Source organism: Sinohyriopsis cumingii, chromosome 6, assembly GCF_028554795.1.
Source record: "Sinohyriopsis cumingii isolate HCF-2022 chromosome 6, ASM2855479v2, whole genome shotgun sequence".
In the NCBI taxonomy this organism is placed as follows: Eukaryota; Metazoa; Mollusca; class Bivalvia; order Unionida; family Unionidae; genus Sinohyriopsis; species Sinohyriopsis cumingii.
Window position 1 is genome coordinate 116489388 of NC_142966.1, and position 12768 is coordinate 116502155.

Sequence of the window (12768 nt, forward strand, 5' to 3'; positions counted from 1 at the left end):
CAAAAATAGCAAGTTTATTTATATCATTGTGCCCTGTACAAAAATGGCCTCGGATTCGGCCAATGTGGGTATGTGAGAAAGCTTGCCAGTAGCTTCTCGTGGGGTTGATGGTTCTTTCTGGGGATTTCCCCGGTTCTTCCTCCGCCATTAATACTGGCCACCATGTATAGCCTATCATGTGCTGAAATGGCATTAAACCCTACAACAACAACAGAACAACAACAAAAATGGCAAGCTTATTTATAGCACTGTGCCCTGTAACCAACAGCAAGATTATTTATAGCATTGTGCCCTGTACAAAAATGGCAAGAGAGGATAGCACAAAAGACTATTTCCCTCAGAGGTCAACATTCTGCTATAAAGTACTCCCCAAAATGCATAAGAGTTATGTTCCAGGACCTCTGTGTAAGTCAGTTTTTAAATAAGTTGAGTTTTACTAGGCTAAATATGGCTTTGACATCATGGTGAATGATAACTTTAACAAAACACAATAAAAAATCTTTAAGAAATGTAACAAGAGAGGTAAAGCATTACGAAAAAATGTCATGAAAATGATTTACACATGTACACAAGACAAGAAGCATTATAAAAAAATGTAATGAAAATGATTTACACATGTTCAAAAGACAAGCAGCATTATGAAAAAATGTCATGGAAATGATTTACACATGTACACAAGACAAAAAGCATTTATGAAAAAAAAATGTAACAAAAATTATTTACACAAGTACATGAGAGAAGAAGCATTATGAAAATCTTTTACACATGTACATGAGAGAAGAAGCTTTATGCAAAAATATAAAAGAAATGATTTACACATGTACACAAGAGGAGAAGCTGAACTATATACTGTAGGTGCACTCAATTCGAAGATCAAAACACTGCGTGCATGTTTATGGTTCATTATATATCTGGGAGTTTATGTATGTGACAGTTTTATGTATCTCACTGAGTATCAGTAATATTGGTGCTTATATTGCACTACAAAATAAATTAGAGTGTCCCACTATACTACCAACTGGATTTTACCAAATTAATTCCTGTGGGTCACATATTTTGCTGAAATCAAAGTACTGTTTTAAGTCATGTTATTTTTGTGGGTGATAATGAGCTTTGCAGATAGGTCCATCACTGACTTTCCCCACAGATGAAAAAGTCTCTATTACTTTACTAGTAAACCTTTCCAACAGGACTGCTCATCCCTATCTGGAGCAGATGTCTGCAAGAATGTTCCTTTTGTAGTGAGAGAATGATCTCTAAAGCTGTCAAATGGAAGGAGATTCCCAACTTTCAAGCAGCAAGAAGGGACATGAGTGCCCACATGATGACTGAGGCATGCTATGACTGCATGTTGCCCATAGTGACCATGATTCAACAAACTTTTATGTAGCTGAGACACCTATGAAAACAGTTCAAGACCTTTGATATAATGGAAAGATTCTTTCAGCCTGAATACGAGGCATCAGTGTAATGGTAAGAGTGAGATTCTGATCCATGAATTTGACCTTTGGTCAGAAATATGTCCTGATATTTCTAAAAACTCAGATGGTGATGAAATCTGGATCCAAGAGAGCATTGGTCCTTTTGAGGTCTCCAGTTTTCTAGAAGCAAGAACTGGTGAGGCATTTTGTGAAGCTTTCCAAGGGGAACTAAGTCTATGGCTAGAGAGAGACATAGGGGCAAAAAGCCTTCTTGTCCAGTCTTGCTCTATAGAGAGAGAGTATTTGTAAAATTCTGCTGGTAGAAACATGGACTATCACTTGATGGGTGAGAAAATACATCATCATGTAAACAAAATTATGAGAAGGAATCTGACCTTACTTCTTCTGGTTGGGGATTAGACCTAACAAGTCACTGTCTACAACAAAGACACAGCTCCCTCAGAAGGGCACATATAAGGATGGTGAATTTAAGGATCCTAAATGAATCATTATTATACCCAACATCCTTGTGAAGAATCTGAAATTGGAAGCTAAACTGAAAGAACAAGCCCAAACTTTAAAGATCTCCTTTCCCAAAAAAGACAGGGATGTCAAGATAGGCATTCTGGAAATCTACGGAGACTGCCCAGTCATTCTGGCATGCAGGTGTTCCTAACAGATGCCAAAATCTCCATCCTGAAACACTCTTACTGAAGAAGCTTGTTCAACAGGGAAATATAATGAATCAAAATTTTTCCTCTAATTGTGAAACTTGGAAGATCTGATAATAAAGTCCTGGACTTTGGATATTTGTCACTATCTCTACTTCACCATTACTTAGAAAGGTGTACACCTCTTCCACTGACTGGTGGAGCCAAATAGGGGTCTTTGAAAGAGCTGGAGGGTTCCAGAAGTGAAGCCAGAAACCCTCCTTTATTGTGCACAGGACACAACAAAGTTTATGCCCAATCCAGTACCTACTAAAACATTGAGAAGAGTGGGACTTGACAGAAGAGGGTGCAACTCCCTAAGGACAATTAGCCATGCATCAACAGAACCATCTAAGCAGAACTTTTGATTGACTGAAAGGGTCACTTACCCTGCAGGTTGAATCAAAGGCTATTAGGAAGCATGTCTTGTATGGCGGCAGCTTCAGCAACATTCTGAACAAAGGCTTAGACTCAGAGAAATTAAGTCTTGTGAAAACTCAAATATGATTTTTCTAGCAGAACACTATATCGGCCAACAAGTCAGACACACTTTTATCATAACATATGTCAGGGATCGTCCTGGGCTTCGCCAATGTCGCAAATTGCGATTTTTTTTCCTTATTGGCGACAAAAATATCCCATCTGGCGATTTTTTTGGCGACATACTTTTTGGTTATTTAATTTGTACATACAATCATGGATTTGGACTGGATAAATTAAAAGGCAGAACGAAAGGAAGCCACAAACTTGACAAAGCAATGCATTGGAATCAATCTGTTACACAAACGATCCTTTGTTCTTATTGACAACCCCATCTTTACAGTGCATTGTTACATCATAATCTGCTTATGCTGACATCTGGGCTGAGGACTGTATGCTGCGATACAGTCAATCATGCTACCGCACTATACCTACAACTGGCCGACTTAAGAAGACGCGAATAGAACAGATATAATTAATTGTATGGCTAATCCTTCTGTTTTTTTTTAATACATATACCAATACAATAGTTTTGCTGAACCTTCATAGAAAACTGATAACCTTTGAAGTACCGACTACTGTGTATAAATACAAAACAAATGGAAAAAATCTCAATCACAATTACATCTGTCGCCAGTGCAGCATTTTACTCATTGATCTTTTCCTTTTGCCATCAGTCTCGTGTTACGGCTGCAGAGACTTAAACTCCGCAACAAGAAATAGCAAAAAAAAAAACAACAAAAAAAACAGTTTTGCATAATTAATAATAATTATTTATTTCTCAAAATACGGGAGTGAAAGAATCCCTAAATTGGGTGTGAATTTATGCTTATATATACGGTCCAGTATTGCCAGGTGTTGACTCGTGTAAGTTTCATTCGAGGGAACGGAGATCCTATTTTTCTTGTCGAGAAAATTTATACAGCATTCAGTGATCATTCTTGGGAGTTAGGAAGCAATTCGCTACAAGCTTTGGGAAGCTAGCCATGGGGGGGGGGGCTGCTGAGAGACTACTGGTGTCACCTGTCAGCACTGTAGACTGTGAACGTGGATTCCGTATGATGAACCTCATAAAAACTGACATCAGAAATAAGCTCTGCATCTCATCTCTCGAGAATTTAATGAGAATCAGCATGTACAGATGTGAAAAATTAGACTTTGAAACTGCATTCAACAAGTGGGCAGCCCTAAAATCGCGACGGATCTTCATGTAACACTTTGTAACATTTTGTTAATGCTTGTAGTAATTAAAGTATTAACTAACCCATCTTTTGTAATTTTCATTGCCTGTTACATTAATAGACTAAATTAACACTTGGAAAAATGTACACTACTTGTTTTGGCGACACTTTTTGAAAATTGGCGACAAAATATTGAGGTTGGCGATTTTTTTTGCGACAGCTTTTTAAAAGCCAGGACCATCCCTGTATGTTGCATGATGTACTTTATTATGAAGTGGAAGCTTTTACTCACTGTTAGTGCCAATTTCTTCTCCTTGAAGAGGCAAAGAAAGAAATTTGCCAGCTGTAGAGCAGAAATACAGAAGGGAACAATGTTGTTGTCCCTGCATCAGTGTGTGCATAAAAATGCCATTTCCCTTCATATGATTTCCGAGTGTAGAGTCGTCTTGCATTTGAGATCCTCTCTACAACTGAAGTGCTGAACTACTTTCTGCATAGGGTTTTCTTGATAAGAGCAAAGTGTGATGGGGAAGTGTATCTGCACCAGGCTGGATGACTTGGGAATTCAACTGTTTCAACAGGTTGGGATCCATTAAGAACTTCGGAGAAACATCACTTGTCAGATTGAGACAGTCATTGATCTAGGATGTGTCCCATCCATGAAACGTGCGGGTCTGATCCTCATTTTCTTCATGAATTTGATACTCCCCTATTTTATGAAGGCAAACAAATGCCACAAAAATGTTTGACATTAAGGGCAGCTTTCCTGCAGTGGAATGAAAAACATTGACTATGACCTTTATTTCCAAGAGATTTATGTGAATGTCCGGTTCCTCAAGCCCCCTGATGCAACCAACTGTAGTAAAGCATGGCAATAATAAGTGTGCAGTTGCATTCAAATGTAACGCTTGTGGCAACTGCCCTAATTTGACTAGCCAATATGGGAAAAGACTTCATCTGGAAGGCTAAGTAAATAAACCATCATTTCCAAGATGAAAGTCTGAGCAGAAATATCAACTGTTCTTTCTCTGAGTGGTAGGTACAAGCAAGAGCAATCTATTCTCATCAGCAATATGTGCCCTAGTACCACTTCAAAACCCTGTTGGGATCCTGTAGATGCATTAAGTACAAAAAATCCAAGGAAGACAGTTGTTTTCAAGACAAAGGACTGCTTCTCCATGAGCAGGAAATGAATGGGGAGTTATCATGAGTGAAACCAACCATCATAGTTGTTGTTGTTGTTGTTGGGTTTAACGCCATTTTTCAGCACATGATATGCTATTAATGGCAGCCAGTATTAATGGTGGAGGAAGAACCCTGGAAAAACTCGCAAAGAACCACCGACCCACGAGAAGCTACCGGCAAGCTTTCTGACACACCCACATTGGCCAAATCCTAACCATCATAGTGGAATTGCAGATTGTTCAGGTCAGTTGATAAGGTCTATATCTCACTGATTCATCCTGCTGCATCTAGAATTAGGAAGCAGGTTGTGTTTAAGAGGTGAGTCATGGAGGATGTGAACAACATTTTAGAGGATGTCTTATTCAACCATGTTAAACACAAGGAAAATTCCATTTGGGACGAAGTTTGGAATGGTCTTTGTTTGAGCCTATATATGAGGAAATGTGTCTGAAATCATGGAATGGCAGCCCTTTATTATGACAGGAGCTTCATTGAAAAGCCACTGGGTTAAAGCTACATTTTCCATAACAGGCTTTCAAATTGGTGGAACTCTTAACGTAGCAATTCTGTCCACCACTTGTTCTGAGGACTTTTTCTTTTTGAGGGCTTGCCATGCATGCTGGTTCAGCTTCTCTGGGCTTGAATAGAAAAACTGCATTTACGACTGTGGGAAGAAGGCAGATCTTGGAATCTCTGATGCTGAGTTCAATAGGCATTCATTCAAGATTTGTCTAAAAAAGGGCAACATAAGTATGTCATTTCCTGCAAAAGAGAGGCTGTTTGGGGAGAGAAACTGAGTCAAATGTGATCATTAACCCCCTATGTATTATAATGGTGGCCGTTGGATACAACATTCTCATTTACGGAAAAGGGCTTGAAGGATGATCCCCACTGGCATCAACATCCTAGATTGTGCAGTTCTTAGCTCTCTCATACACCTAATATAGTTGTTTGGCAGACTAGTTTGAGCACATACTGCAAGTATCACCCTATTTGCACCCCATACAATTGATAGTTACAGTAAATGTCTTCAACCGCTTTTAAACATTTGCATCCCATGCATTTAATACTCTCCACAGTGTTGATTCTATCAAATAAATAGAACAGAACAATGCACAGATACTCCCTAGATAAGGGGGGATTTCCCCCTTTTCATAATAATAAGGGGGGAGTGTAACAAAAAGGACAGGGAGGAGGAAACAATCACAGATCAATATTTAGATAACACTTAAATATCCATCTCTCTCTCTTTCTGCTCCACTCTGTAAAAGACCCCTACTGAAAACAAACTCTTTGAAGCTGTTGCCTCTAGTTGTATAAGCATTAATCTGTTGATTGTGTCTGAGCTAATGTTCCTTATCTGTGTATGAATATTCTACTGTGAACCCCCTTTCACATTCTGCAATCTGAACAGGCATATATATGACTAGCTTTGCCAGCTGGTACACATATAAAAACATTTCTTTATGGTTGTTGTGTGCAACTTTCCACAGCTCACAGTTATTGTCTTTTGGATATTTCTGCTCTAAAATAAGATTTTTCGCTAACATAAGCTTTGTTCTCTACTGAATACTATGCCAGATTTATGTTTCCATAATGCTATATAAGGATTTCAAGTCTGTTAATGCCATAGTCTACTTGTTCAAACGTAGATATTTTGATAAAATAAACAGCTTTACTTCTTAATTTTATTTTTAGTGTCTTATTTATTATATTTGTCATAACCTTTCTGCAAGGCTATAGGGTTTTGTAGCACATGCTCCCACAGGGCTAAACTGTGAAGAGAAAAGAAACAAAAAGTAGAATCTGCTTTAACATTGTCTGTCTTTTCAAATTTGGCTCATTTGCCTGCCTTTTCAACATTTAATTTCAAAATACCACTGAATGAGGGGTTGACCATCATGCCATCTGTTTTTGTCCATCCAGCATGTACGTTGGACTCATGTTTAAGGTTAAAAATCCCTCCCTGGTTTCTCTATTGGTCTTCTAGATAGTCCATACTAAAATACACATTTGTACAACTTCCTTGATACAAGGTTCAAACTATGACAAAATGCTTGTTACAGGACTGATATTACAATCCAATGAAGTTAACACGTTAAACCCTGGAAGGTTTTGGCGTTTTTGCCTGAATTTCGAGTAGGAAACATATTTTGAAAGCTATTTCTGAATACATCTGAAAACACCAACTTCCAGGTGATCTTCCAATAACATACTGCCTAGTGGTGTTAGAAACATTGTTTTTCATTGGCTATTTGGCTCACACATGAGCAGAAGGGTAAGAGTTGGAGTTCTTTTGGGGTTTTTTTGCTAAATGGACCCATTATTTTGTATTGAGACCACTCTTTATTCCAAATGCCCATCTTATCCTACCTTTTGCAAAGGTTCATCTGTCTGTTTGCAGTTCATGCCAGTTTGCCTTAGATCTGAGACCAAAAAGTCTAAAATCCAGACACAAAATCGGATTCTGACCACAGGCAAATTTTGGATGGAAAAAAAAATTGGGTCCAAAAAATGAGGTTTTTCCCTCTGTATTTTGTAGTGTAACTAGAAATTCCAGATTATTTGGTAACATTGTAGCGCTACACCTGTCTACCTTTCTATAATACCACCCACTTTAGTGTATCATGCATGACCATGATGCTACAGAGCTCGGCAGGAGGCTACTACCTCCTGGCATGTTAACTCGTCGCCAGGGGTTAATGTGTTAAACAACCATTCATGTGAAGCTGAAGAAACCTTGTTAAACAGTTATGAAAAAATACACATTGCAATGTGTGCTATATTTCTACGACTTTTGTCATGACCAGCACAATATGGGTGAATGGCTATCTGAAATTGTATATTGCACAGAGTACATTTTCATATGAGTGACCTGAAACTAATTTGTGGGAGTTCTTGTGCGTCACTGCTTTCCAAATGCAAAAATCTGTTTAAAAATATTGCAGGGATAACGTGCCTTGGGAGCATCACTGCAAAGGTGCAATCAAATGTTGCACTGAACTTACTATGAAGTGGATGCTGTGAATAAAATGTAATGGAAATTACATGCATAACCTTACAACATGCAGTAAGTGACCAATTACTTGATAAAAGTAATGAACCATATACAGTACCAAGTTGATAGTACTACTGGCAAATGATTAGGATGGCAACAATATGCTAATCATATGAAAAGGAACTAATGAATTCAGTACTGGATCCCTCAAAATACAGCACAAAGGAAATTAGTAACTGACAAAGTGATGGGATTTGGTTCTAATCAATCAATGGGGAGACCACTCTAGTTGACTTTCACCTTGCCAAGCAGACAAAACTTTTAGCACCTTTGTTCCTAAAACAAGCCACAAGATAGAGTCATTGTCCTTTTTTTTAGTTTGGGAGGACTGGCTCTGCTAGGTACTGGATGTAATATATTATGATCAGATAACATATCTGAAGAAGAAAAGTGTATACACTTCAAAGAATCAAGGCTTTAACCCAAAAATTGGCAAGCACTTTGATGCAATTTCCATAATGTTAAGTGTACATGTAATGCAAAGGACTCCTGTGATATCCAATTCAAATCAACTAAGTGATACAATACCAGTGACTGTGATGCTTTTAAATATACTAAACTTTTGCTTATAAAATACTTGTCATTTTTTGCCCCCCAATAATCATTGTCCTTGTCAAGATCAATAAAGAGTACATTTCATATCTAAATACAAATCTCATAAACTGATGTGACTTTGTCAGTTCACATTTAAATGCTAATGTTAAATGTTAAATCAGCTGTATCTGTTATAAATCAGCTGTATCTGCTATAAATCAGCTGTATCTGCTATAAATCAGCTGTATCTGTTATAAATCACAAAAATTGTCCATATTGTGATATAACAGCTTATTTTTATTGGATGGATACAATGTATTGAACATTTTTTTACAGTAATTTTGTCTCACAATAACAACTTACCACACTGACTGGTGTGTCGGCATCTATCTCAGGCCCTGGACCAGGCATAAGGAAGACATTCTCTGGGACTGAAGCACAACGTTCAATCTGTGAAGTGTAGTTCTGTCTAAAGTATATGGACCAGAGAACTTTTGGCTTGTCATCATCTAAAAGAAAATAGTAATAAAAAGTATTCCTTCATGGAAGAGTTAAAAGTGAATACTGCTGCATCTTTAAAATATGTTTTTTGGTTTAATAAACTTACTATAAAAATAACAAAACCTGCAGCTGACTGATTTCTTGTCAGGTCATCATGTATTTGCTGACTGACACAACATGGATGTCTCATAACACACATTCTCAGCTTATGCAAAGGAAACCATACTGTGGTGCACATAATGATTCATTTATTTTAACTTGAAGAATACAATATTGCATTATTAAAGAGTAACAGATCAGAGTTAGTCTAATTTATGTAATGGGTCTTTGTTGTTTTTATTTTTTCAAATGCTTAACTCTGTTCTTCTTTCACCATATATGTTAACTTTCAGCATAACATAACTTTCAGCATAACTTTCATGTTAACATAACAGAAATCTGTATATTAAAATGCATCAGCATATTAGCTCACTTTGCAACCATTACTTGCCTTAAAATAAGGTAATCCATGAAACTAAAAGCCTGACAACCTTTCTTCTCATTAAATCTTGATCAATAATATGGCTAGCTTTATCTACAACCCCTAGCCATATGAGAAATGAGAACAATTTTGGCATAATATATAACAGAATATTAACAGCAGAAAAAATGTGGAAATTCTGCATAATGTTCTTGTTTTCTTTTGCTGCATTTTCACTATAATTTCTTTCATATATTTCCTTTACACAATGAAACAATTCAATGTAATGTTAAGGATTGGTTGGGGTTTTTTTTCTCATTTCAAATTAAAGAAATACTGGACAACATCAGAAATTCTTAAATACATTACAAAACCAAATCTGTATAAAGTACAGGTTGGGACTACTAATTAGAAGTTACTATTTGCTGTACAGTGAAACAATTACAACAACTGATCAGACTAGGGAGAAATGGTCCTAATTCAGAGGTGGTCTCATTTCTGAGGATAAGTTTTGCCCTTTTACATAGTCAATAGCACTTAACAAATGCTGGTTTCTATTTGAGTGACCTTTGTTTAGGGATGGTTAAAATGAAAAGTTTTATTTTACATTTCTTAGACTGCAACTAATTTTACCTTCAGTCTCCTGAAACAAAGTCTTGACAGCAAATGAGAGGTCATCATCTACTGATGCATGGTCACAAGCAAGTCTGGTCAGATGAAAAACATCTGAAAAATAATTACATCATGTTTTAATAATTTCTATATCTGCCTTCTACTTCAAACTTTTGATAACAGATAAGATGTAACCTACCAATGTATTTTTCTCATTTCTTAAATTACTCTGGAATACATGGGACAAACATAAAACTGGTTCAATACTGCAAAATCTCTGAAGCAATGTTAAATCTATGACATAGATTACATCACTGGTATATCAGCACAGTAAAGACTATTGGTACATTAGATCAGTTCGTCTTCAAGGTATGATATATAAATCATAGGATCTAATGATCATTGGAATTCATTTGGAACATTGAACATTCTATACTTCTTGACTTGTGATTTGGGATTTAATTTACAATACTCACTTTGTATTCAGAGGAATTATACTGTTTGTTGAATTTTACTTAAATTGTTGGTTTCTTTTCCATTCTGTTACTTATTTTAAGACCTAGAGTCATAACAATTATTGCAACAGCACTGAAGCAATGTTAAATCTATAACATATATTACCAGCCAAAACTGCACAACAATAAGAAAGAATAAACTTCTACATTTCATCTTTGAGGTATGACACATAAATCAAAGGCTACATAATAGATCTTGTCAATTATTCTGATGAAGAAATAGAGTATCATTCTAATATGACCTGCATTTTTCCTTTTTTTCAAACCATTGGTATATTTCTCCTTGCACAATGATGCAGAAGAGAACTGGGCATTAGTCTTACTTGTACAGGCAGTGAAATCATTTAACGTTTTTATTTTTTTATAGGGATTAGCTGTATTAGGCAAATTAACAGAACTAGAGTATGACTGAATAAATGAGAACAGATATACACACTGACATAACAGCGAGATTAGGTGTGTTACTCTACTCACAGATTCCCTGTGGTGCTGCCATGGATCCTGGAGGCAGCTCTAGGACATGAACTGGTCTGTAGGGGTCATCAGGACAGGGTAGACACAGCATAGAAAGCTAAAACAGTAAAATGTCTAAATCTTAATACAAATATAAAAAGAATTATAACAAACGTAGAAGTGGAGAATATCTGATTACTAATTAAAATTTATCCATACAATTTATGGAGAAAAAAAATGTTTTAGCATTACATAAAATGTTCATCAGTGCCCAACTGATAAGATATAAATTTGAATGATTCTTCCAAATTATGAATGTTCAAATAATTCAGACAGTATTGATGTGTGCTATATAAACATGTCTTCAAGTGCATAAATAAAATCAATTTACTGAATGTCAGCTATTAAGATCTCTACAAATCAAAACCAAGTGACTAAGAATTTTGCATCATTTGTAAGATTAAAAAACTACGAAATATACAATTATTTCTTATTCATTATTTGTAATTTAAAGGCACTAGGAACTGGAGAAATTTAATGGATAACAGTTTCAGTATCAGATGGAAGTAAAGTAATATTTAGGTCAAAAGAAAATGTGCCTTCTGTCAAAGATCATAAATGAAAATAGAAATCTTCAAATGATACTGATTTGCTATTTCAATCAGTGAGTGAAGAAAAAAACAAAAACCTGAATAATCCTTCAAATAAAGCTAAAATAATACTCTTCCTAAGTGTTCTCAGTTACTGATATAGATAGCCTCAAGGTAGTATATATAGTGCAATTGTTCAGTCATTTTAGGAACAGAGAGATAAATTATAAATTTGCAGCCAGCTAACTGATCAACAACTAATAGCAACTGCAATAATAATAATAATAATAATAATAAAAGATACCAATGGACTGAAAATTGGGGATTAACGATGTATGCATTTGCTCATATAAAAGAAGAACAATAAAATATGTACAATTTGTCTGTTTATTACACATAAACAATTATCCTTTTCAAACATTTTAGACACAAATCATGTGAAGTTGGTGCCTTCAAACTAAATCCTTGAAATATGCACTTACAAAAGGCACTCCCAACTATCATTTATAAATAAAAAGACTATAAGCAGGTTCTATACAAGGGGGTGATTGAGGCAAAATGGTCAACCCATTAACTGACATTGTGTCCAAATATGTATGAACAAAACCAAAACTGACTTCTCAAGAGCGAACATCTTCACCTTTTGCAATATTCAAAGAACAATATCAAATTGTGTATTTATTTTGTTAATAAGAATCTTGAAAATGAATTAAACACACTACATTGATGCTTTTTAATCAACTATTATGACAATACAATGGATATTTATGTCTTCAATTAGGATTCAGTCAACAAGATTCCTGCAGAAAAGTGACTCATAAAGTCTGAGTCAAAGATGCTCCATGCAACTGCAGCCTAATTAAAAAACAAATTATTATTCTTGTGGATGCTTACAGACTGATTGCTAGTAACAGGAAACACGTTTGTTACATATTTTAGTATGAAGAATGTACTTATACTTAAGTATCTGTTACCCATTTTTCATTGTAATTTATTCTGAGGTTAGCATCTTTTGCACAAAAAAATTCATACAATATTTTTGCTGATTCAGATTAAGACAAAATGATA

General features: G+C 35.7%; 2 protein-coding genes across 2 annotated transcripts in view; one reads left to right on the forward strand and one right to left on the reverse strand.

Annotated features, from left to right (window-relative positions):
- The window catches only part of LOC149797800 (TBC domain-containing protein kinase-like protein), a 185784-nt gene that overhangs the window by 34667 nt on the left and 138349 nt on the right, over positions 1 to 12768 (forward strand). The window lies entirely within an intron of this gene.
- LOC149797801 (rab proteins geranylgeranyltransferase component A 2-like) overlaps positions 1 to 12768 on the reverse strand; it is a 59686-nt gene that overhangs the window by 4170 nt on the left and 42748 nt on the right. Inside the window, exons 14-16 of the mRNA XM_089962776.1 lie at positions 11132 to 11228; positions 10164 to 10256; positions 8933 to 9078 (exon numbers count right to left, since the gene is read on the reverse strand). Of these exons, the coding sequence (XP_089818902.1) occupies positions 8933 to 9078; positions 10164 to 10256; positions 11132 to 11228 (336 nt within the window). The remainder of the gene's footprint in view (positions 1 to 8932; positions 9079 to 10163; positions 10257 to 11131; positions 11229 to 12768) is intronic.